The sequence below is a fragment of the Corythoichthys intestinalis genome, chromosome 1, assembly GCF_030265065.1.
Source record: "Corythoichthys intestinalis isolate RoL2023-P3 chromosome 1, ASM3026506v1, whole genome shotgun sequence".
Taxonomy (NCBI): domain Eukaryota; kingdom Metazoa; phylum Chordata; class Actinopteri; order Syngnathiformes; family Syngnathidae; genus Corythoichthys; species Corythoichthys intestinalis.
The window spans coordinates 60,342,935-60,370,733 of NC_080395.1; the positions used below are offsets into that span (position 1 = coordinate 60,342,935).

Consider the following 27,799-nt stretch of genomic DNA (forward strand, 5'->3'; position numbering starts at 1 on the left):
CAGGCAGGAATTTATAATTTGTGGTGTTCTTCTTTCTATATGAAGATTAGGGATGTAGCACATATTCAGCTATGGTATTCTTTCTATTGTCATACATATAGATTTCCATTATTATTTATTGCTGTATATATTTTTATTTTATACTTTATTATTTTCATAAATACTGACTTATTTTCATGTACATTTATAGTGACAATGAAAGTAAAGTGAAATGAAAATGGAAGGGTGGAAAGAGGACCGACACCCCATGGAAGTGTGAGCTGTGTGATGTAGCCGTGTCTAATTCCAGGACGAAACTGCTTTTCGGAGTGGCATGACTGAAAAAAATTTAACTTGTTTATTGTAAATATTTTTGAAAATGCTTTTTTCCCCCCAATGTTATATATATTTTTTTTCCCCCACATCAATCTTCTCAATTTGTGTATATAAATGTGTGTTCAAGAAGCTTGATTGTGTGTACATAGTTTTCATCAGGCGATGGGCCGCAATACCTAAACTCATAAAGAGATGGCCTCTAAACACTTTTTGTGTTAGATGGTATATATTTTTTCACTGTTCTTCACTGTTAGGTCTGCTGTATATAACCTGTTTTGACTGGAGCATGTATTAAGGCAAAAAACGCCTATGGCTATACCTGTTGTTTATGTTGAATTGTCAAATATAAGACCATTTATTCTAAATTTTTTTTGGTTGAATGTTCATCCTAACATGTTGAATAAATATTACAAAGTTTCAAAACGGTTCGTTACGCATGTTTGGTTGTCAATTGGACATCAATATTAAAAATTTTGACAAAACGATTTTGGAATTTTTGGTCTTTTTGGGCCCAAAATGATGATTTATAATTGATCAGTGAAGGAAACAACAATTTGGACATGAAGTTCAAGGTGTCACAAAAACAGGGACCAAACCAGGCCATCGTAAACAATTCTTTCTTTGAAATATAAAGGCAACTTCAAAGGCATGCAAAATCAGACAAAATAGGCCCAGACCTTAAAGGGTTAATTTAAAAACAGCAAAGGGTATTATTTCTGCAGTCCTTGATGAAAGCAATCTGATAATTATCTTTTTAATAAATCTGAATGAGATATTGGCAAAGATCAGGTTTTGCTTTGAAAAACAATAATACATACTGCAGTTACATATTAATCATAATTCAACTTTTCTCCGTGCCTAATTTTTGGTTCCAATACACTTTTACAGCCCAAAATGTTCAAATCAGAGTTTGAAAACAGTGGATAACGTAATTTTCATATGATTCTATTTGTAGATTAATTGCAAAAATAATCTGTGATTCGTCACATATCAAAATAATCGTTTGTGGATGGGCATGCATCCTTCTGCGGTGACTAAATACTCCAAAAACTAGTACATTGCGTGCCATTCTTAATCATGATGAATCGTATGTATGTAAATCGCTTCTGCATCCACCAGTTGATCATCACTGGATGAACGGCGTTTGCATCTTTTGTGAAGAAGAGACTGATCCTTTTATTGCAATAAAAAAAAATTTAAGCATACTGCATGTTATAGTCTTAGGGACGAATAGTATAAGGTGATTGATTAGCAGCTTTTACGCATCCTCATTAGCTTGGTATTTGGTGGTTTGGAGTTTTGAAAAATGTGTAGGAGAGCAGTTGTTGTTCGACAGTCAGGAAATGCCGCCATTCCTTCCACTCAGCCCACAGGCTTGGCTCAGTGCGGGTCAGTCCTCCGACACAGAGGAACAAAAGCTGATTGTTGACTCCACTGCACCCACTTCAATGAAACGCTTAACAAATCTCCATGGAATTTGATTTTAACATGATACTTGTAAAACTGTTTAACCTGCCACCCCTTTCAATATGGGTTCCTTCTGATGCTGCTTTGAGACGTGCGAAAAATACTTCAACCTTTACCCAGGTGCAGGGCGACTATATGGTGCATGTGGATTAAACCTGGCAGAATCAGTAGCCACATTTACATGCTGACTTTTATTCATACTGATTCAAATCATTCCGAATGGAAATTTCAGATCAGCTGTTTACATGTCACTTCATCTATTCCGATCCAGCGTTTACATGTGTCTGCCTTTATTCCGAAAGGACGTTTGACAACTGCCGTCTGACACGCGCAGATTAATCAAAACAAAGCGTCACGTTGCAAAACAAGGGAGATTGATCGTCAGAGTGCTGCTGTTTTAACTTTAACCCACTTGTTGTGTATGTGGGGTCGTATCTGCTTCTGCTGTTTTGCTCTTTTGCCTTGTAGTAGCCGGTTGTCAGCGTTTTCCACCATTTCTAATCTGGTCAACGCTCCGGTCTATTCCGGCTTCGTGTAACCCAGGGGTGTCCAAACTTTTTGCAATGGGGGCCAGATTTGGTGTGGTAAAAATGTGGGGGGCCGACCTTGCCTGACGTCCTTTACGTAGAACAATATAAGCTAATTTTAGCAAGCCATTCTGTGTGTCACATTTGCTTCATTATCTTTTTTTAATTGATAATTTCAACAATCTCGCAACTAGCCTTTGTGGCGTTCTCTTTTGACTCTCAGGCTCTTGCGAAATACTGCTGCTGTGAAATTAAACTAGCTTCAAGTTGCTTCAATTTCTCGCGTATCTTCCCTATAATCTTGTCGTACATGTCAGCATGTCTAGTTTGTTAATATCGCCTCACATCGAACTCTTTAAAAACAGCTACCGTCTCTTTGAAAATGAGGCAGACACAGTTGTTGCATATTTTAGTGAAGAAATAGTCAAATTTCAACCTATCCTTGAAGCGTCGGCCGTTTTGTTGATTGTCGCCATTTTAGAAAATTGGAAGTCATTGGTCACATGGGGTAATGTTGCTTTGAGTGCTGCTGCCTTTTAGTGGGTAAATGAGGAGCAGCATTTAGTGTGTATGCTACTTCATATTCTGGTAGCAGTACTGCTGACCAATTTATTAAGTCTGTGTGCGGGCCAGACGTTATTGATCTTATGACAGAGGCTGGGGGCCGGATGAAATTTGACCACGGGCCACATTTGGCCCCCGGGCCGCACTTTGGACACGTCTGGTGTAACCTCTCGTGAACTTTTTTAAATAGTTCACTGTTCCTCGTTTTACGCCCGTCTAAGCGAGCAATTATATTCAATTCTTTTAAAGTTTGAATTAAATACAATCTTTCCGCCGGACTCCAATTAGGTGCGCTGTGCTTGGAAGCCATGTTGCAAGTGACGTTACTTACGTCACCAAGTGACGTCACCACGTCAGTACGGAGCATGTGCAGAAAGAACGCAACCAAACACCATTCCGCTTCCCTGTTTACATGATATAATTTTACTTCTAATCGGTTTGGGAAAAGGAATATTCCACCCCTGTGAATCGGAATGAAATTTCATTCGGTTTGGGCCTGTTCATTCCGAATGAGGTGTTTATATGGAACACGTTTATTCGGTTTGAACATCTAAACCGATTGTAATTGGAATATTTGGCTCCATGTGAACGTGGCAAGTCAGTAGTTTTAAAAATAACTGACAACCATTGGGCCGAGAATGAAAAGTTTTGAAAATCAGAACTTTGTTCATACATACAGAAAACGCTTTGTTTTATTGTTTTTTTTTTTGTTTGTTTGTTTGTTTGTTTTTTTGGGCGCTTTTGTTTCCATCCAATTGTTAAATTCATGGACAAATATATTTTTAAGAATGAATTTTCTTAATTTCTTACATACAGAATACAGAAGTGGGTAGAGTAGCCAAAAATCTTTCTCAAGTAAGAGACTTAGAGTTTTAGCGTTGCATATAAAAATATATCACAAAAGTAAAAGCAGTCATCCAAAAAATTTACTCAGGTAAAAAACGGTGAAAACAATACTTGAGTGATGAATAACTGCTTACGATGTCTGATTAGTTTTTCTTTCTCAGCACATCATCATCTATATGAATGTTTTTTCTTATGTACTATAACCTACTATTAGCCAATATTAGGTTAAAATACACAAAATTAATTGAATTCCACCTAGAAATATCAAAGTGAATGTAGAAGCCTTCTTCCTTTGTACAAGAACTGGTCACAGCTTACCACAACAGTTATGCTTATTGACCATTATATGTCTCCAAACTAAGATGCTTGGGATTTGTTACGTGAAAATCATAATTATTAAAGCATCCAGTGGGGAATCACAATACAATTAGTCATAATATGTTAAGTCCACGACCACATACTAGTATATTGGTATCGGTTCGATATTGATATCGGATTTTGGGAGTTGGACAATATCGGGACATCGATTGTAGGTCAAAAAAATTATTTTCAGACAACTACTTTCAAATATTTTTGACGGTATCATCCTACGTGAAGTAGTTTTTTTTTGTTTGGTTTTTACAGCGCTTTAAAGACACCACATCATTGAACACGCCGGCGTGATCATAGGACTTCAGACTGCAAGCTTGTTTGTGGTCATTTGATTGTATTGTTACGGCTGATTGGTATAACAGAGTCATGTGATTGTTGTTGGGACGTCTCCTTGGTCTCATTGGTGAAACTGGTTGAGCCACTGTGGGCATCTCTGTAAAAGTAAAATTAAATATGTAAAATAAAGAGGAAAAATGTACTCTGGACCCTTGTGTAGCCCAAAGTAGCAGAGCAGGAGTAACGTTTCTTCCTCACAAATCTACTCAAGTAAAAGAAAAAAGCATGGCGTGGTAAAACTACTCTTAGAAGTAATTTTTCCTCAAAAAGGTACTCAAGTAAACATAACGGAGTAAATATTACGCTTTACTAGTACCCACCTCTGCTGTGGTAGTAGTGAAGAACATTGTCATTTTCCTTTTGGCCTGTTGAGGATGAGGTAGAGCAAGTGTACAGTATATATTATTGGCTTTCATGTTGTAAAACTGCACTGGCTGGCAGTTTATTTTTTTATGCCAATTACATTGCAGCGTCTCTGTAAACAAGACCGGAACACACTCCCTACTTCATCAAAAATGTACAATTAAATACAAAAACCTTTGAAAAGTTGGAACCAAGAGACCTGTTAAATCCATTCACAAATAGTTAAAATGGACAATTACACTACATGGTTATAAACAAGTGCTAATGGTGTAGTGGTGCATTCGCCTGATATTGGCGCAGGCAGCCTGGAATCAATTCCCACTCAGTGGTGGTGTGTGATTGTGAGTGCGAACGGTTGTCCGTCTCTCTGTATGCCATAGTGACCAGTTTAGGGAATAGTCCTCCTTTTCACCCAATGTCAGCTGGGATAGGCTCCAGGACCCCGAAACCCTGATGTGGAAAAGTGGTGTTGAATATATGATGATATATGATTATAGATATATGGTATAAACAAGATGAAAAGGCTGAAACAGAACTATATTCAAGAGTTTGGCTCTTGCAAAGAATATTCTGTGTGTAAGAGGTTTTGCAGACACCAATGATGTAATCGATAGTAAATCTGCCACATCCATACCCTCCCACATTCATACACTATTTGCTTAAAGGTTTACTGAATGTAAGAACAATGTCAGGTTCAATCAAATAGAATAAATTACTTCAGAGGGAGCCTACACTACAGTTTATATGACTTTCAGACTACAAAGTTAAAGAAATACAACACTGTACATGGATGAAACTCGCATTAAGAAAAATCATCCGTCTATTTTTCTTTCTACATGGCTAGTGATCGAAGTTTGAATGAGCAGGCATGTATATATATTTGACAAGTGCAAAGTAAATGTGCTCAGCCATTAGGAAAACAGGGCTATCTTTCAGAGCAAACATTTTGGCAACTGCCGCTGCTTTGAGCTTGTGTCAATATGTATTTTTTCAGTGCCAGCTAGTACCTGCCGTGTCAGATTTGTTGTTTCAATCCTTTTGTAGTGACGTTTCTTGAGCTGAAGTCACTAAACAATACATTTAGAGATGAGATCACCATATGACAGATAAATATGAAGCAAACGACTGAATCAGACCTTCCCCTTTCGATGTTTCCCGTAAAATGTCTTTCACATGAAATGGCCATTTTAGTTAGTTGAACTAAACGCTGAACAAAATTTCATGTTAAAGATGGCATTCTGAGTTAGGAAATTTAGGATCAGGCAGATCAGTCATGAATGTCATTTTGAGGAAACCCACACTATGCAAATGAATGCCATTATATCTTACTATTCTGTAATAAACAATTCACCAGAAGCTATACACATCCCTGAATTTGTCATTATTGCCACAATGATTTTTTACATTACAAATGTAGTCAGCATCAGATTGAAATGTTTAGTATGAGGATTAGTACATAAATTAGGCGGAATAAGATGGGAGTTATTGCTCCAAGTTTATATTTGTGTCTATTCCCAGAATCCCAACAAACTAATGGTGATTTTTTTTTTTTTTACTTTTACTTTTTTGTTGTCTACAAGATAATAGTACGGTACAGAGTTCGGTTGCTTTGAAGCAAGTATTGCCAAACACCCTTGATAGAAACAGTATTGTGCTGGCTCATACACTAAACAAGTAAATCTTGCAGAAGACTGTTGCGGAAGTGGTCTGTCCGACTGTTGATGCCACACAGAGACTGGCAGTCACATTACGAATTCATTCTAGCATCAGGGGGGTGGAACCCGGCAAGCTGCGTTGTCCAGCGTTTTGTCCGATCTCTTAGCCGTGTCCTACAACCAGCCAGTGGGAAGCCATTGCAGATTTCTAGCGGCCATGAAACTTCCCAAACTGCGTTGGAAGCCCTGATGGTAAAACACGTTATCGTTAAAAGCACCTAAGCACTCTCAATTTTGCCTGGTACACCAGACTTACCACTGTTCCAGCTTTAGAGTCTGGTGACCGTTCCGCGGATCAAATTCCCAGGGCGGAGCCAGCCACAGCAAACAGACAGCGGAGAGGACCAATCAGCGATGGGCGGGCATGCCCTTGATAAAGCGACAAGAAACTAGCGCGACGGGATAAAGATACGAGGAGAGCAGAGAACGGAGAAGTTTATTCAACATGGCTGGTAGGGGTGTGCCATCTTAGGCACCCCACGATTCGATTCGATTACGATTCAGGGCGCTACGATTCGATTACTGAACGATGATCACGGTATCGAAGATGATCACGGTTATCACGATTATCGATGCATCGTACATTACTAATTACTACAGTAGCCAAACAAATTTATGTCCATTATTTATTTAAAATATCCTAATGAGTTCAACATGAACGATGGAAACATGCCCATAAAACAAAAAGCTGCCCTGAAGCTGCTTTTTTATATTTAGTTTTTTTTACAAGAAAGTGCAAAATCATTAACCTTTTTAAAGGGAGTACTTATTTCTCTCAACAATACAATAAAATTTACACGGGTGGAATGGATTCCACATTTTCTGGAAACAAAGTGTCTTTAGAAATAAGACTTCTTTTAATTAATATACTTTGTTTTCACAGATTTCTGTAGTATTTCACATGTTTGTAGTGTTACCGCTGTAGTTCTGCATGTAAAATACACATTAGCGAATTAGCTAATTAGCTTAGCGCTCAGTGCTAACTATTGACACCTCAAAAACAACAACAATTAAGGCTAAACAGTACAGGAAGGTTCATGTACTCACCTCTTACAGATGCACACGGGTCTTAGCAACACACTCAGAACATTTTTTTGATTGAAATGCCTTAAAACTACTGCTGCACATCTGAAAGACAAGGAGCAACAAACTATCTCTCTTCCCCTCTTGCTCTAAAAAATAACTTGCGCAGGGTCGCGCTTCTGTTTCCTTGCTGTCTCATACATAAATTTATTTTCCAGTCTTTTAAAAAGGAGTAAATCTCTCTCTCCGTAACCAGCAGCAGCCATTCTGACGTGCGTGCGCCCGTTAACGGTGCCCGGGCGGCAGACGTGAGCGGCTGCTATAAGGTTATGGAAATAAAATACGGAAAATAATCGTTTTCGAACCTTTATGAATCGAATCCCTGTCGAATCGCGATGCATGTAATAATCGATTGTTTGGAACTCCTCTAATAGCTAGCGCAAGACAGACTGTTGGTTTTAGCGACTCAATGTGTTTTTGGTCATTTAAAACTGAATTTACCGCGGAATGGAACATATTATCGGCTCTCTCGTTCACCAACTGTGTTGTTTTGGAGACGACTTCCAACGCGCAAAAGTGACGAATTGCTTCCACAAATTGCTTCCCATTCGGCAATCTTTATAATGTATTGAGAAACATTGTAGACGTTGTCGTACTTGTGGACCTCTCCGATTATACTCTCGTCGGCTTGGTCCATTTTTGTGTGTAGCACAACTATGTTTGAAAATGGTGGTGATTTCGCGCCGAACCAGAAACAACAGTCTGAGTGGAACAATCACAATCCATTTGAGTCACGTCACCACGTGTTGACGTGACGCCCAGCCAGGATTCTGTGGAGGTGCACGTCAGGCTACGGCGGATGGCCGTAAATCGGGTCTGCCTTGATGGCGTAGGTCTGCCACAGAAGCATCACTCAGCCTTTAGGAGTTTGATGAATCCCCTATATTATGCACGTATTTGTTAGACATTATATACAGATTATTCACATTTAAAAATATTATTTCATGACGCCTGTGTGATGGTGGAATTATCAAATATGGCATTTTTCCTGATGCTTCACCATATGTCTAACAATGATAACTTAACTGCAGGACATTTTACAACAGAAGCACCTAAAATATGTATACCAGCAGTCTCCCTTCACAAACAGAGTGGGAGTGTAGCTAATTGTTGACACAGATCAATCACTGCTGGGCCATACCTTTCCCAGTTACTCAAATGAACACACACCAGCCAAGTGCACACAGGATGAGAGCAAATCAACAATCACAGTGGAAAAACAAGGCAGAGTAGAACAGCCTAACCGGTTCCACTGGAGCTTTAGCTAGATTTAGAAGCAAAAGTGATATTTAACCTGTTCCTGATTTTGCCATCGAGTAGATAGAGTCTGCATGAGAATCTGACTTTAAAAGAATGCAATGTACCGTAATTAATGAAACTGATTTCACATAACCAAATTGCATACGTGGCTAAAGTTCATTGTCGTTTCTTTCTTGTAACCCCCCAAAGAATACAAATTATAATTTGGTATTCAACTTCATCACTGGTTAAAAAAAAAAAAAAAAACTCTAAAACATTAATTAATCTTTAATAACGTACCAAAAAAAAAACTTTACTACGAGTAATGTGCTGGTGCAACCTATGAGCACTCATCAGCCAGCACTAAGGACTGTATTAAAAAAAGCTCTTTCCACACACACACAGGGCCACAGAGATACAAAGTCACACTTGAAACAGGTGGTCTTATCGCCAGCACACCCGTATGTAGGTCACATGTCAAGCATTAGCTGTCCATTTGTGCTCGGGAGAGCCATTCAAGCCAGGTGAGGGGTGTGACGGAGCACCTCCACTATGCTAAAGCTAAGCCCCATGGTCAAAGACAGAAAGAAGGTCAATCCAATTAGACAGACCTAGAGACACAAACATAGGGCCTTGTGTGCCAATACAAGAATACCGTAGCCATCCTTCAAGCACTCAAACACATACTGTATATGTTTGCTTGTATTGGAATTCAAACTCTCTAACATGACAACAAATGACAATATGTTATATACGGAGTGGAATGAAAGGATTAGTAAAAGTAACCGTAACTTAAAAGCTTTTGTGTGATGTTTCAACATCGTGCATGTGTTTGTGCAAGCATTATATCGGTATATCTAAGGTTTGTTAAGTGTCAAGGCAATTTAGACATATTTTAATTTCAATAACATGACATGGTAGTCTGTTCTACTACATGCATGCATCCAGTTGCGTCTTTTGATGAATTGGTTTCACATGTATTTTATTTTAAAAGTATGCCAACTAAGGATACAGCTGTACTTTCTGGCAGGGGGGACAACATTTTGGAAATCAGCTTTGTCACTGTAATTGTAGTGCATTTACATACATTTCCATGTTCCTCATAAAATGTGCATTAATGTCATTTAACAAACGATTCCACCTAATCCAGGGGTCGCGTTAACCGAATATTTTCCGTCGTTGACCGATTTTTTAAAACGGTGACGGAAAAAACTGAAGTCCATCCGTCATTTTGACTGGTTGCAATTCACACCCCAGACCACAGGGTGGCGAGTGAGCATATTAATTAGCTATTGTCTCTCTTGATGCATGACGTCGTTGGCCTTACTCTGAAAAATGTCAAGGCAACTGAGTGTCCGAAGTTTCTTCAAAAAGCCCCAAAACGACGATGGTGTTGATAAAAGAGGTGAAAAAACAGGGACTGCACAAGCGGGCACGCAATTCAAGTCCATGCGCACCAGGAGGAAAGTGTGAGACTACGTTCAGGCCACAGCAGGTGAACTGTTAATTTCATTGTTCCATATGCTACATATGGTTGGCTACCTACCAACTGGGGCCACAGTCAGCTGTTTTTGTCACTGCGGAGAAAAAGTTACATATTCATCTGCTTGATGTGTGATGGCACGGTGTGGATTCTCTGTTAAGCTTGTTCGGACAGAATATTAATTTAAAATGAATGAAAACTAAATACTATTGAATATGTTGAAGCGGTATGCAATGTTAAGAGTCTTGTTAGCTGTAGGCGCACTATCCACTCGCGGGGGCCTGCGCTTGTCAGTGATGTTCCTTATTCTCGCTATATCATTATACAACTTTAACATTTGTTAATAATACGCTCTGTGTGTAGCATCATCCATCGCTTTTCCTTTTTAAATGGGCACTTATAAGCGAACGCAAGAAGTAACAACGGGAACATTTTTAAACAGGCATTTCACGGGAGAGCATTTCGACTCTTCGGCCAATCATATAGCGAGAGCGAGTGGATAGTGAGGGGACCGCGCGCGGCTCTTAAGTGTCTCTGTCACGTGACTGTCGTAGCCGGTAACGCGCTCGGCCAAATGGACACCCAAGTACGGAAGGTGAATCATGCCAAACAAAGGGTCACCACAATGTCATCATCATCATTTTAAAAATTTAAGTGACGGGTAAAAATAGATTATGACCGGATTTTTATGACCCTGTCAGTCAAAATGACAGACAACGAAAAAGTCTAGCGCAACCTCTGACCTAATCTGAATTTATTCCCGTCACATTTTGTCTAACGGTTTCTTAACAAGTACACCACAACAGAGAAATATAAGATTAAACAGAGACATAGAGCAAAGCCAAGGAAGTTATGGGATATCTTGTAGTGATGAATCAAAATTTCAGTGGCCGAATATTTTCAGCTGAAACAGGAAAGATTCGAGTGTTCAGCTCTGTTTGTCCGAATTCAGGTTTCAATTTCAGTCATAAAATGTTGATTTGGTTTAATTCCAACAGTTGTGGTCTATCAGAGGCCTTGGTTTGATCACAATTTCATGCGCTGTAGCCATTCTTAAATGAGTCAAAGTAAATGAGCAGCCAGCTTACTGAGCTGTGACTCCTTAATACCAGATTAAAACACTTTTGTCAAGTATGTTCTTTTCAGCAGAGAAGCAATAACAATCTAGTAAGACTAGCAAACAATTTATCATACTGGATTTAATTTCACAGTAGATAGCTTTAGCCCAATAACCACGACAGAGAACCAAGCTGTCTTTGTCCATCCAGTTTTGTGTGACGTATTGCTACAGGTGTAGTCAGGCAGATGGTCAGGTTTGACATTTTGTTCAGATTGTAGTATGTGTGTATATGCAAGGGCACTTGCACCTGCAAACTTTGGCATGCCAGTGCATAAATACAGTGTCTGTGAGTGAACACAAACAGCTACATTGTCAAGTTACTTGGCTGCAGCGGTGGAAAGAGTTGCAGAGAGCTTCTCTTCATCCTTTTAAAAAGAATCAGACAACTGCAACTCTGATCAGATTTATCTTAATTCCTAAGGAATAAGAATGTTTTCCACAGATATTGAAAAATACCATTTAAAATACAATACAGAACAGAGGATAGGTTTCTGTGCAGACTAGAAACACTCTTTTGGAGTGGCTTTTATACCCTATGACACATTCATTCAGTTTTGGCCTTTGCAACATGCACCTTGCACATTAGTTAGCAAGCAGATAGAGCCTATTTGTGGAGCTCACTGCCCAAGAATTTGCACGTCTGTGGTAACGCATTTTTTACACTCGCGCCAGGGGAAGTAATGATATCTAAATCTCACGATACAATATCATCGTGGCATTGATCTCAGGGTGAGCTACGTATGTGATATGGTGGTAAAACTCACCATTTTGCAGGAATGTTGATGCATTGGGTAAAGCAGAGAGGTGCAAACAGGGTAAGTGAAAAAAAAAAAAGTGACCTTTTTTAGTCCTTTTTGATAGGCTTTAGTAGTTTTTGTGCGTCACACACACATATATTCAAATCCACTGTTTAGATCCATCCTCGCCCATCGAATTATTGCTTCAGTTGAGCCCTCTTGCAGCCCTAATAAGTGCGTGCCTATGTGCAGTACATAGCTGACCCTTAAATTGTTTTTAAAATTGTATTCTTCTTCAGTCTCTCTCACAGTTTAAGAAAATAAGCGGAAGAACTTGCACAATCAGTGGCTGTCCAAATAAAATACGTATTATATACAGATGCATGTACGCAATTTAGCATTAATTTTTTAAAAGTCAAATTAGTCATTTTGAAGCCCAAAAACCTAAAATGCGCACCTCTATATTTACTAGTATTACCACAGGTAAACACCAAATAAGCATGAGCAAGTAATGTAGAAGATTTACTGTGATGCTGCGATAATGGGTGAACAATACTGCAAGGCCTAAAAAATTGGTTCATCAGCGCTCCAGACTGCACCTATGCGACCAGTGCATCTGCTGATTATTTTTCAGGCATTACAGGTAGTCCCCAAGTTACGAACGAGTTCCGTTCCTACGCTGGCGACGTAACCTGGAATTCCACCTAAGTCGGAATAAACCTTTTAAGTACGTTTAAAACTCAATAACTATGCAAAACATCTATTATACATCATTGTCTTGTCCTCGCCAAGACATTGGAGCCAAGTCCTAGCTAGGCAGCGAGCGGAGGCCCTAAATGACTGTGTCAGACTTCTGTGTGGTTTGCTGCAGCTGCTCATGACATCAACACTTGCAGAATGAAACTAAAATAAAAACGAAATTAAATGGTAGATGGTATTATACTTGTATAGCACTTTTCTACCTCTCAAGGTACTCAAAGCGCTTTACACTACATTGCCATCTACCTACTGGTGACACAGCACCAGGAGCAATGCGGGGTTCAGTATCTTGCTCAAGGATACTTAGGCAAGTTCATCAGGGTGGAGAATCGAACCCACAGCCTCAGGGTTGGGGGACAACTACTCCACCACTGAGCCACGCCATCCCCATAAAATCAGTTTTATCTTCAATAACAGCAATTCAAATGTGCGTTTATAACTAGCTGCTGATACAGCAATAACAATTCACACAAACAATTAGCATGTATCAGCGTCCGCACATCATCAAAAACAATCACAAACTCGCCCAAATATTCGAGCACTATTGAAAAAACCAACTGGAGGCAAAATGGCAGACGAGACTCCAGCGTCAAAGTCGAAATCACGTAAGTCGTGTACGTCGTAACCCAGGAACTTCCTGTATTATGAGCATTATTGAGCAAACGAGCCATGAAGGAGGACTGTTCATTCACTACTATGGTTCGGAGTTGCAGAGGTAAAAACTGTCACTAGCCTCGCTTCAAATGACACCTGGTGTAGCCTGGGTGGCAATTATCGTGAGGGTGGTTCCGACAGCGGGAACAAACTCAAAATAACAGAGGGGAGAGATGGGGGGATGTAGGGAGGAAGAAGGCATTACCACAAAAAAAACAAACAAAAAAAAATCTGTAAATATCACAAAAAATAGGACGGCAAATTTACTGTCCTAAAGAGGGGCAGGATGGGACACAATGATGTTCACAGCATTTAACGTCAACGAAGGTAGGCCTATCTGATTCTGATTATCTAACTAATTAGTAGGCTGTTGACAAGGTTTTTTTTTTTTTTTTTTTTTTCAGATATCTTGTACTCTTATCTTAAAATGTAAGGGGTACTGCAGATTGGTTGGGGTGGTGGGACAACTCCCAGTCAGTGCTGGAAAATTTCTCTTATTTTCAAATCCAAACCTGAAGTATGACTATAGTCCACGTCTGGCGATGTGTCAAATTCAACACATCCATTGCATATGCCCACGAGATTCCTACCAACACACCCACTCCACTGACAATTAATCAGCATAAAGAAAGGACCTGAAAAGTACATTCTCTGCACTTTTAACGCATATTGTTGTTTAATCCTGGTAAAATGGCATCCAAGGTTATACAAAATAATGTTAAAAAAAAAAAAAAAAACTCCCGTACCACTATAAGATGAGTGTACTATACAGTATGTACTTGATGTGCATGCAAACATCTCGAACATGAACAGCAATTAAGACCAAGTACTGTACGTCAATGAGGTAATATTGGCTGCCATTCCTCTTCCTCCTTTACCTCTGTAGTAGCGCCACTTCTCCAGTCTAGTCCAATCTCTTCATCAGAACAGAGAGTATGCAATCTAACCATGCAAACAATTAAAGGCAGCTCCTCTTTACTGAAAACACCTAAATCATGTTGCTGTGTATACAGCATACAGTACGTATACTGTACATTAACCATAGAAATGTACTGATGAATCTTTTTTTTTTGTGTGTGTTAAGTGTGAAGAGTGAAGAGTGAATTGAGCTGCCAGCTACCTGTTCCAAAGAGGTGTAACTTTGAACGTGACATCCACCCTGCTGTTTTCAAGTGAGTATGGTCTATACATCTTTTTAAATTCATAATATTTATCAGTCTGTGACAGACGATGGCGATGTCACAAAAACAACAACTATTACCAAAACAGCAGTTAATTTTAATCTGCGAAATGATATAAAATCAAAACAGCCATACTTTCTCCACTCAATACTGGTACATGTTTCCATTGTTGTTCGACAGATTATGAAGTACCCTCAGGCATGCTTTGTCTTTCAGAACACTGCCATGTTCTTTGGGACTAAGTCAAGTGTAAATAGCTGGCGGTCAGGTGACGTGACGGTGAACAAGTGACTATAAAATTCAGCAAGACTTGACAACATGCAACAAGAATTCGCCTTTCTTTGTGCATACAGCTCAAGTCGGTGTTGCACAAGATTCAAGAATTCAGTTTATGTCAAATACTATGGTGTGTGTTTAAGTGAAAAAAAGGAGTATGAGTGGAATGTTTTTAGTGATATAAAATCACCCAGTTTCCTTTAAAACCTTTGGCTGAGTCGCTACCACGTCTACCCTGAAACAGCCTGCATCTGAGCTGAGATCACAAAAGCGAGAATCTACTTGTGTGACCGCTGACATCCACTGGTTGCCCACAGACAGAGCTCCTGTGTGCACTGCATAATCCCCACACAGCTGGACCTGAGTGCAATAAACCTCTGTAAGGGGTTTACACAATTCAACACTAAACAAGTCAAGAGGTAGGTGGAGATAAGCAAAGCTTTATACCAGTTAAAAATTTACTTGAAGCCTGAACATTTACGGCAAAGATCCAAGAATACACAGTACAAAAGTATGTAAAAAGAACATGCATAAACAGAGCAAGCACTATTGTTTCTATCCGTCCACTAAATCTAAATAGGCAATACAAGGAATACACCAAAATGAAATGTCTTGGCAGAAACTGAAAACCAAAATTGTCTGACGTAACAGAACAATCTAATTCACATCCGCTTCCGGGGGCTTGAGCATATTGATTGGTGTTCGCTCTGATATTTCCTCTTTTCAGTTTTCAGTTAGTTTTTTTGTTGTTGTTGTTGTTGTTTTAAACCAGCTCTGGCCTGTTGGTGGGTGTGATCTGCCCCATTTGCGCAGTACCATGCAGCTTGTGTTAGGTCAGACATGTCCAAAGTGCGGCCCGGGGGCCAAATGCGGCCCTTGGTCAGATTTCATCTGGCCCCCAGCCTCTGTCATAAGATCAATAATGTCTGGCCCGCACCCAGATTAAATTGGTCAGCAGTACTGTTTATACCAGAGGTTGCGCTAGACTTTTTCGTTGTCTGTCATTTTGACTGACAGGGTCATAAAAATCCGGTCATAATCTATTTTTACCCGTCACTTAAATTTTTTAAATGATGATAATGACATTGTGGTGACCCTTTGTTTGGCATAATTCACCTTCCGTACTTGTGTGTCCATTTGGCCGAGCGCATTACCGGCTACGACACAATCACGTGACAGAGACACTTAAGAGCCGCGCGCGTTCCGGCTTGAATAGAGTTCACAGAGAGCAGCAGAGCTACAGCGACTGGACACAGCAATTCGAGCTAACAAGACTCTTAACATTGCATACCGCTTTAACATATTCAATAGTATTTAGTTTTCATTCATTTTAAATTAATATTATGTCCGAACAAGCTTAACAGAGAATCCACACCGTGCCATCATCACACATCAAGCAGACATATGGAACAATGAAATTAACAGTTCACCTGCTGTGGTCTGAACGCAGTCTCACACTTTCCTCCTGGTGCGCATGGACTTGAATTGCGTGCCCGCTTGTGCAGTCCCTCTTTTTTCACCTCTTTTATCAACACCATCGTCGTTTTGGGGCTTTTTGAAGAAACTTCGGACACTCAGTTGCCTTGACATTTTTCAGAGTAAGGCCAACGACGTCATGCATCAAGAGAGACAATAGCTAATTAATATGCTCACTCGCCACCCTGTGGTCTGGGGTGTGAATTGCAACCTGTCAAAATGACAGATGGACTTCAGTTTTTTCCGTCATCGTTTTAAAAAAATCGGTCAACGACGGAAAATATTCGGTTAACGCGACCCCTGGTTTATACATTAAATGCTTCTCCTCATTTACCCACTAAAAGGCAGCAGCCCTCTAAGCAACATTACCCCGTGTGACCCTTGACTTCCAATTTTCTAAAATGGCAACAATCAACAACAAAAAACAAAGTTGACTGCGACGGCCGACGCTTCAAGGATAGATGGAAATTGGACTATTTCTTCACTAAAATACGCAACAACTGTGTCTGCCTCATTTGCAAAGAGACAGTCGCTGTTTTTAAAGAGTTCAATGTGAGGCGATATTACCAAACAAGACATGCTGATGTGAACGACAAGATTACAGGGAAGATACGCAGCGAGAAATTGAAGCAACTTGAAGCTAGTTTAATTTCACAGCAGCAGTATTTCACAAGATCCCGAGAGTCGAAAGAGAACGCCACAAAGGCTAGTTGCGAGATTGTTGAAATTATTAATTAAAAAAATAATAAATAAAAATAAAGCAAATATGACACACAGAATGGGTTGCTAAAATTTGCTTAAATATATTGTTCTACGTAAAGGACGTCAGCAGAGGTCGGCCCCCCACATTTTTACCACACCAAATCTGGCCCCCTCTGCAAAAAGTTTGGACACCCCTGTGTTAGGTAATCATAGCAGGTGAGGAGGAGAAAGTGGGCGCCCATGTATTAAAGAGTTAACGCAACATATTCTGGATCAGTTTGGAGCAATGAACAAACTGGTGTTTTAGATCACAATTATTTCGGTCCTAAAACGATACTTCGTTCAACCCTACTGGACACCGCACGAGAGTTCTGTCAGCTTTGGCCACAGTGCTCCATGTACGGCAGGCCTAATGTGACTGCAGATCCCCTGGGATTAAGTCCTCAGTGGCCAGGCAGCTTTCTGCTACCCCAGGGCAGCGTTAGGCTCATCTCCCATCTCAGATCAGTTCAACTGGCTGCCAGGACATTTCATCCATGGGCAACACATGTGCACATGTGATTTGCCAAGGATGCATGACATACTGCTAACTCCGACCAGTTCTGCCTCCTACCCCATTTTCTCCCAAGTCTAATCTTCCATGGCAGGGCACCTCGACACTCACGTTTTTTCTGGCCGGACAACAAGCACTCTGGGAAAGAAGCAGCGAGGAGGCCAGGATATTGTGCTGGTAAGCCCACCAACACAAAATCCTGGCCTCCTTGCTGGTTGGTAAGCCCACCAACACAAAATCCTTGCCTCCTTGCTGGTTCTTTCCCACCTCACTTTTTTTCCAACGTCTAATATGAGCTCGAGCTCCAAGAAAGTGTGCAGCTACACAGACCAGGGTTTCTCATTGCTTAAGTTATGTATTATGCTTGCTTCAAATGTTTTTGCATGCCGTTCGTTCGGTGACATGTCTTTCAAGTGAAAATTTTAAAAATGCACTTTGAACAGTTTTCGGTATAAAAGTATTTTCAGTGCATCCCTAGCAAATTACATAGTTACAGACAGAAGAGCCATCTGAAGACTGAAAGAACACTTTCAAGTTTTTTCAAGTATTAAGTCAGGTCTACTGATCAATAGCCAATGCTCTTATTTTTAATAATGTGTTGAAATGCTCAAAAACGTTTTACCTACCTCTAATACTGGACCTGCTCCCAAGATTATCTGCTCCACTCCAAAATTTTAAAAATGCACTTTGAACAGTTTTCGGTATAAAAGTATTTTCAGTGCATCCCTAGCAAATTACATAGTTACAGACAGAAGAGCCATCTGAAGACTGAAAGAACACTTTCAAGTGTTTTCAAGTATTAAGTCAGGTCTACTGATCAATAGCCAATGCTCTTATTTTTAATAATGTGTTGAAATGCTCAAAAACGTTTTACCTACCTCTAATACTGGACCTGCTCCCAAGATTATCTGCTCCACTCCACTGGCAAAACCTTTCTGGCTGAGAGCAGTTAGATGATGAATAAGAAAGTTTGTGCTTTGTGTTTTGCCAGAGCCACTTTCCCCAGATATAACAATGCACTGATTCCTCTGTCTCTGTAGCATTGCATGATAAGCAACATCAGCCACTGCATAGATGTGAGGCTCTAAAGCTCCAAGTGAGTGATTATCATACATCTTCACATATTTGGGATTGTATATGGGCAGGAATTTGAAGGGGTTGATGACAATCAGGATGCTTCCAACGTAGGTGTAGATCTTTTCTTGCCGGAAGCGTGAGCGCAGGTTGTCCAGCAGCGAGCGCTCATTTAGCTCAGGCAGACGGCATAAATCAGCAAGGTCACCTTGAGATTCAGGCTGTGGCAGCAGTCCAAGTTCCACCATGCGCCTGCGCTCCTCTGTGACTTGCAGCCACATCTGGAGACTGTCACCATAGTGAATTGAACCATCTAGGTTTTTCAGCCTGAGAAGGAAGCGGTAATCTTCGCCTCCAGAAAGAGAGCGATGTTCTAGAGCCACACGGGGCCAGAGCATCATTCTCTGCACAGGACAATCGCTGGGGTTGAGAATCCATTCTTCTCCACCAAAGTCTTTTACCTCTGCCAGAACATAACACTTTGTACGGTCCAGGTGGAGACGGTCGATGACGCGTTCAATGGTGTCAGCAGCTGTGGTAGTCTTTCGAGCACTAATCGGGCAATAGATGGTGCCTTCGGCCAGGGTGCCTGGATAGACGCGAACAGTGAACTCAGAGTTCTCGAAGCGCTGCCGCCGTCCCAGAGTACCCATGCCGCGAACGCCATCGCGAGCACTCATGATGCAGGAGGAGTTCCCATTAGCAGCGGTCAGGGGTGTCTTTTCAATATGCAGTCGAGGTCACAGACGTCAGGTCATTGCCACTGTAAAAGAAGAGCAAGAGAGGAGAACATTGGTATCTTCGGTAAATTTCACAATGTTACCTTCACAACAGTAACAGTCTTTGGACAGGTGGACACGCCAGCTAGCATACTGTAAATAAAAAGTGAAAATGAAGCATATGCCAGAAATACTTTGTAATGTGACTACTATGACCAAGCAAACACTGAAATGGGTGCATTCTAAAATTTGACAGATTATGACAAAAAGATTGCACATGCCGTTATGTAATGTGGTCAAATTATATTGCTGGAGGGATACATTCCCCAGAATCAACAAGATTATCATTAACGTACATTTATACTCCAAGTGCACACATAAGATGCCCCAAACACCATGACTAGCAGCTGCCATCCTTTTTAATGAGCATACAATCACAGCATTCATGTTTTTCTTTAGTACAGAGCAAGAAGAACGTGACATGGCAATCACCAGATATACAAATATTCCACTGTGGACGGTTTCATTTGACGTTGCACAAATATTTACTATGCGAGTCTTACTAAATTACAATGCAAAATTATAGTGTCTTTTTCAGTCATTTCAAAACAGTCAGGTAAACAAGTGTGAATGAACAAGTGATCCCACTTAGAAATGAGGGTGAGGTCTGGAATTTTTATCGTCAGTGCATTTCCACTGTGAAAGCGGGTGTCTCTATGCATAAGCAGGCTTTCCCCTACATATCGTCCCCATAATCGTGGCGCTGCGCCACACCAAAATAACAGCCGCCACACCTCGCAGATGAGATTTTTTGTTGTTGTTGTAAAATTCATTCTAATTATTAATTCGTATTATTCAACATGACGTCTAAATTAATATAAGAAGCTCATTTGTACACACTATTTGCCACAAGGCGTCTGAAATAGCACGACAAAAACAAATTGTTCCTTTACACGCTTTATTTTGAAAAGCGCATCAGTTCTCCTATTGAAGGTTTGCGCCTGAAGTACGTCGGCACGGAGATCGAAATGGGGAGAAAAACCCACAGAAAGGCATTTGAAGTTAATGAATTTACCTCTGGCTTATACTGTAAAAACGACCTTAATATTGACATTAACGTAAGTTCTTTATGGCGTGTCGTCGCCTCCTAGCATAGAATTTGCTCGGCGCTAACGCCACTCGTTGTAATTTCAGATGAGGATTTCGAAATACAGTATTTTGGAAACACAAAAGTTCCTGAATACGAGGGTCTGCTAACAAAATGACCATTATTGTTGTGATGATCTAGACCGTCACGTTTCTAAATATTGAATTAGCGTCTGAAGCTAATTAAGTATTTCAGAACGTGAGGCACACGCTCCCCGGTTCCAAAGGTATTAGCTCTCACGTTCTGAGGAGTAGAAAATTAAATTACCAAATGGTTATGGCAAGCGGTGTATTTTAACATTTATACAAAGTTTTCATATGAGGCAAGATCACAGCTGGAGACACAGATCAGGAAAGCGCACAGTTCAGCGTAGGAGAACTATCAACTAAGCAAAAGGCAAGGCAAGGCAAGGCAAATTTATTTATATAGCACAATTCAACACAAGGCAATCCAAAGTGCTTTACATCACATGAAGATCATAAAAATCACATTTAAATCAATACAACGTAAAAACCAAGACAATCAAAATCGGAAATAAAATTATACATAAAAATCGCATTTAATCACAAATAGAATAAAAATAAATAAATAAAACAAAAACTACTACTACTAATAACAATTGAAATCAGCAATGGAGATAAGCACAAGAGGAATAGAAAGCAAGTAGATTGAAATATATAGACAGTTATGGATATGCAGTGCTAAACAAAAGCATTTTTAGCCCTGATTTAAAGGAGCTAACAGTTTGTGCATACTTCAGACGTTCTGGTAACTTGTTCAAGAGGTGAGGTGCATAATAACTAAATGCTGCCTCACCCTGCTTGGTTCTTGTTCTTGGAACATGCAGGAGACTGAGAAACAGAGAATCTAGCTGGGACCCAAATTTGCTTGGTTCTTGTTCTTGGAACATGCAGGAGACTGAGAAACAGAGAATCTAGCTGGGACCCAAAATGGACAGAAATGGCAAAGTTCAAGTCATGGCTGTACCACACAAATCAAGGTGAGTGTTAAGAATCCTGCACCTATTATATTTATTCATCATAAATTAATAATTGTATTATTTTACCTTAAATTCTGGTGTTGAAAAAGGTTAATTGTCTATAAACTATAGACATTGTTATTATTGTCTATAACCTGGCATATTCCATATACAAAAAATTACAAGACAGATGGCGTATTTACATTGAAATAAGTATTTTTCATCTCATTGAAAAAATTCATTATATGAATTTGCACTAACAATCAGAAAAGTAACTCCAACAAAGACTTCAGTTTGAACTGAAGTCGGATTGACTAATGTAAATTAGACATAGTTCATTTAAATCCAAATGGGTAAAACATTGAATGTGTTTCAGAATATGGACCAGGTCAGATGTCATGATGTCAAAAATGGCAGACTGATGAATGGGGAGTGCTGCTGACGGCAACTGTCGGCCATTGCGTTGACAGTGCCCATCTCAACAGTGAACTGTGAGAGAGATTTGTCTGCAATGAACAGAGTAGGACATTTAGTCAACTGTACTATGTAAGTTAGAGATGCTTGAGTGTATTCATTTCCTGGATCTCATTTTTTCTTATTCCTGTGTAGGTGAAGACAGACCTGAGAATCAGGGGGAGCATCTTGCAGCATGCCTCACAAAAAATTGACCATTTTTGCTGATTTCCCTTTTTATTTATTTATTTTTAGTCCAGTAAAATCAAATGTTCGCAGGCAGGATGCAAACTTTGCAAAGGATAAGGTTCTTAGAAAAAAATTAATGTTGTGAAAAAAAAATCGTATTCGTCATGATATTAAACAAATTCGCCGCGGCAACTAACTAAACAACTAAACTAAAACCACCCAAACATTTATAGGTTTTAATATTTTAATGAGGACATAATGTAAACAATGACAGAAGGGCGAAAAATAAGTGAACCCTCTGCCTAAGGAGACTTAAAGAGCAATTGAAACCAATTTACCACACATTTTAAGTAAGGTGTGTGATGAGGCACATGATAGGGTTGTCCGACTCTAACGCGGCCCACCACCACCACCACAGCTACAAAAAATCCTAGGGGAAACACTGATAAAGTATATATATATATAATGTGTGTATATACAGTGGTATAAAAAGTATATATGAAAAAGTATCTGAACCTTTTGAAATTTCTCACATTTCTGCATAACATCCCCATCAAAGGTGATCTGATCTTTGTCAAAATCACACAGATGAAAAAACAGTGTCTGCTTCAACTAAAACCACCCACATTTATAGGTTTTCATATTTTAATGAGGACATAATGCAAATAATGACATAAGGGCGAAAATAAGTGAACCTTCTGCCTAAGGAGACTTAAAGAGCAATTGAAACCAATTTTTCCAAACATTTTAAGTAAGGTGTGTGCCCAGTCACTGAGAAGTGGTTTAAAGTTGCCCTGCTCACTATAAAATACACACCTGGTAAGAAGTGTCTTGATGAGAAGCATTGCCTGATGTGCATCATGGCTCGGTCAAAACAGCTGTCTGAAGACCTCCGATTAAGGATTATTGATTTGTATAAAGCTGGGAAAGGATACAAAACCATCTCTAAAAGTCTGGATGTTCATCAATCGACAGTCAGAGAAGTTGTCGTCAAATGGAGAGAGTTTGGCACTGTTGCTCGTCTCCCGAGGAGTGGCCGTCCACCAAAGATGACGCCAAAAGTTTAGCATAGAACACTCAGAGAGGTAAAAAAAGAATCCTAGAGTGTCTGCTAAAGACTTACAGAAATCACTGCCACAGTCTGATATCTCTGTGCACACATCAATTGTATGTAAAACTTTTGCCAAGAATGGTGTTCATGGGAGGACTCCACAGAGGAAGCCACTGTTGTCTAAAAAAAAAAAAAACATTGTTGCTCGTTTAATGTTCGCAAAAAAGGCACTTGGACACTCCACGGAAGTTGTGGCAAAATACTGTGTGGACTGATGAAACCAAAGTTTAATTGTTTGGGAGTAACACACAACGTCATGTGTGGAGGAAAAAATTGAACAGCTCATCAACATCAACACCTCATCAACATCAACACCTGATCCCCACCGTGAAGCATGGTGGAGGGAGCATCATGAGTTGGGGCAGTTTTGCTACCTCAGGGCCTTGACAACTTGCAATAATTAATGGAAGAATGAATTCAAAAGTTTATCAGGATGTTTTGCAGGAAAGCCAGAGGCCGTCTGTCAGACAGTTGAAGCTAAAAAGAGGATTGATGCTGCCACAAGACAATGATCCAAAACACAGAAATAAATCAACTTCAGAATGGTTTCAGAAGAAGAAAATACACGTTCTGGAGTGGCCAAATCAAAGTCCAGACTTGGACCCCATTGAGATGCTGTGGCATGACCCAAAGACAACGATTCATGCAAGACATCCCAGAAATCTGACTGTATGGGAGTCAAACGGTACACAAAAATCTCGGTTTGGTACGTACCTCAGTTTTGAGGTCACGGTTCAGTTCATTTTCGGTACAGTAAGAAAACAAAACGCAAAATATAAATGTGCTAGTTGTTTATTACACACTTTTGTGCTTTCAACAATAGGAACATTAGCCTATACAAAGCTAGAATTCAGCTCAAAAATAGAAAATACAATATTCTGAAATGTAGATATTTTGAAAAACTAAATAAAAATAAATAACATTGGCTCAGACTTTTTCTTTAAAAAATATCTGATGTGCAAAATTGAACAGTTGCAACACTGAACAGTTTCAAGTTTCTCATATTAACTTTATGACCACAGCCTCGAAAAGTAAGGGTTATTAGGGCTATCAAACGATTAAAATTTTTAATTGAGTTAATCACAGCTTAAAAATTAATTAATCGCAATTCAAACCATCTCTTTAAATATGCCATATTTTTCTGTAAATTATTTTTGGAATGGAAAGACACAAGACGGATATATACATTCAACATACTGTACATATGTACTGTATTTGTTGATTATAACAATAAATCCACAAGATGGCATTAAGGTTAACATTCTTTTGAAGACATTTCAGTGTTTCCCCTTGAATTTTTTGAAGCTGTGGTGGTGGGCTGCTTCGGAGTCGGACAGCCTCACCATGTCATGCCACGGCGAATTTTTTTTTCATTATTTTTTCCCCCTAATAAGAACCATAGCAAAGATATATTTGAAATATTTCATTATCTAGGCTAATGTCGTAGCTCTCAGCTACGGTACATGTACGTAAAATTTGTAGCTGATTACAGCTACGTTACCCTACGTAATAATACGACTTTTTTTCTCGTAGCAATAGTATGACTTACATCTCGTAGTGACTCAAGGGTCGGCGACCCAAAAATGTTGAAAGAGCCATATTTGACCAAAAAATAAAAAATGGAAAACTGATACAGTATGTATGGAGCTGCAAAAAATTAAAAGCCTTGTATAAGCCTTATAATGATAGCAACACTAGCTGTATTTATCGAATCTAGCTATATTAGCCTGCTACCGAAATGACTAAGTTGGCTAGAAATACATAATTAGCCTTCATGATTAAATGTTTATTTTCCCTGCAATGGATCCTATAGAGAATGACGCACCATGTGACTACTCTGTTGTACGATGCCACCTCAAGTTTAACTTCATTACAATTTTAATGAATTGAAATAATGTTTGTGTCATGTTTGTAGTCCTAGAAATCCTATTAAAACAAAAAGTATGTTTCCCTCTCCCATCTTTCCATTCCTCCCCCCCCCCAAAAAAAAAATAAAAAATAAAAATAAAGCTCCAGAGCAGCGCTAAAGAGCCGCACGCGGCCCTAGAGCCACAGGTTGCAGACCACCGTCGTAGTCCTTCTTTTTCCTTTTATTTGGCCCTTATAAGTACTACATTACCACTACAATAACAGTCCTTCTGTCAACGGACCCATTTCAAGGGGTGGGGGCGATTCTAATTGCCGTGTAAAGAGTTTTACTAGATTCGGTGAGTAGTTTTTTTTTCGTTGTTTGTGAACTAAATTTCCACGCAAACGCACATCGAGGTACCATTAACATAGCAAGGAGCGGTATGAGAGTCATTTTTCGAGTGTCCCAGAGCTCGCGAAACTTGGGGGGGGAGCACATTTATCAAAGTTTTATCAACTGTAATTGCGTATATCCGTCAGCCGAAACAGCACAGATAAAGTACACCTGCCCCTCGTTGTCGAAGTTGGCGCGCCGATGTTGTGCCGAAAAATAGCCACTCCGCGTGAAATGTCCCCCCCTAACGGGAGTGCCCACACGTCATTCATACAAACAGCTTTTTCTTACCAATCGATGGACATGGAAACGACTTTCTTGTACCGTGAATATGTATCAATTTACTCTGCTTGAACTTATAAATCTTTTACTGTGACCGGCGCTCTGAAAATAGAGCAAGGCTTTATTTTGGGCCCCGCCTCTGAGCGCAAATTCAGTCAAACTTTGCTTTCCGTCCAAGACGGCCGTCCACTGCTCACTTTCGCCGAAAAGTCCGATCCAAACTATTGTAATGCCCCGGATATGGGGAAGAAGGAGAGAAGTCTGTATTGGCTTACCCACTTTATTGTAGTAACAATAATAAAGAAAAACAATTACAAAATAACAGCGGGCTGCCACGACATGCGACCGCTATCTCGCTCGTTCTCCCATTCTTCCTACTCATTCCCTTTGCGTCACAGCTCCCCAGTCCGATTGTCTCTTAAGGTGGCCCCGCATAGTTACGAACATTACAATACACAATGAATAGGTTTCCGCTGAACTCTTCACACTCGGCTGCTGCTAGTTTGAAACGGCCTTAAAAAATTAAATAAATAAAATGCATCTCATTTGCAAGGCGTGGCGGCTTTTATTTTGGTGTGGCGGTGCGCCACAATCTGTTGTATGTACGGGAATCCCTGCATTTTCTTTTTCTCTGCAAAAACAAACACACAACAGAGCCTTAGAACAGTAACAAAAAAAAGTATTTATAATGTGTGCAAAGTGTGTGTAGTGTACACATAAATGTGGCCCTCTTCCCTACTCATCCTCTTGCCAGTCGCTGAGCCAAACCAACTTATTTACATTTTCTGAGAGTTGCTCCATCTATATTCTTTTTTCGTCGTGTCCGCCAGATGGCTGCCTCCCTCCCAACGTGACGTACTCTGATTGACGCTGGACGGGAAGACGACGTCGCCGCCACTGATGGGCTACCCGAGGAAGGGTGCCAACTTCAAAAACTAGCCGCTGTCAACACTCTGAGAGTTCGCATTTGCAGCATACGTGCCGCGTACCTCCTCTCCTCGCCAGCTGTTTGCTCGCCATTCATTCACCTGTGCATTTGTTCGCTACTTTGTTACACTTCCGCTTTTTCGGTGAGGTCTTTTGTGTTCACTCGTTATTGAATCGTTTTTGTTCACCACTGTAAACAAGAGCCCCGCAGCAGTAAGCGTAATCTGCCGTTTTTGTTCAACTCGTTTTCTCCTGTTTTGTTTAGTGTAGGAAGCTGTCTTTTTGTTATGTCCTTTTTACGATCAGGGTTTACTTAGCGGGTGAGGTTTAAGTGTAGTTTCATTTTGTTTGTTGTTTTGGCCTGGGCTTACGCTGAAGCCAGCTTCTTCCGCATTTTCTATATTTTGTTCATTGTGAGTTCAACTTGTGTGAATAAATTTGTGTCCACTTGCAACTTGTGTGTGTGGCTCGTTTTATGTTATGCCGTTAGCGAGCCGTCCGTGGGACGTAACAGTAGATTGTGGGATGCACGAGCGGGCATTCCGCACTTGCGTTAAATGCGTCAAATATTTTAACGTGATTAATTTTAAAAATTAATTACCGCCCGTTAACGCGCTACACTTGACAGCACTTTACATTACGTCAGAAACTCGTTCGGTACGCCTCTGTTCCGAACCAAGCACCCCGTACCGAAACGGTTCAATACAAGTACATGTACCGTTACACCCCTCCCACTGTATTAATATTTTTCCCTAGAAACGACAATGTGATTTTTAAATCATTTATATTTTAATGCTCAACTTAAGTTGAGAACACCTGTGAAAGACTTTTAAAAAGGTAAATTAAACATTCTGAGGTTTCAATTTTTATTCCTATTAGTTTTTTGATGTATCGAAATGAAGTTTCTG

At 40.0% G+C, this 27,799-nt stretch overlaps 1 protein-coding gene across 7 annotated transcripts in view; it reads right to left on the reverse strand.

Annotated features, from left to right (window-relative positions):
- Positions 1-27,799, reverse strand: part of myo9aa (myosin IXAa) — a 184,684-nt gene that overhangs the window by 105,228 nt on the left and 51,657 nt on the right. For 5 of the 7 annotated variants that reach the window (XM_057834108.1, XM_057834101.1, XM_057834094.1 and 2 more), the window contains exon 2: positions 18,647-19,605. The exons of 1 other annotated variant lie outside the window; for it this stretch is intronic. In XM_057834108.1, coding sequence (XP_057690091.1) covers positions 18,647-19,522 — 876 coding nt within the window. In that variant the 5' untranslated portion in view covers positions 19,523-19,605. Of the gene's footprint in view, positions 1-18,394; positions 18,452-18,646; positions 19,606-27,799 lie in introns of those variants that run through there. One more of the 7 variants, XM_057834133.1, reaches the window with a different exon arrangement.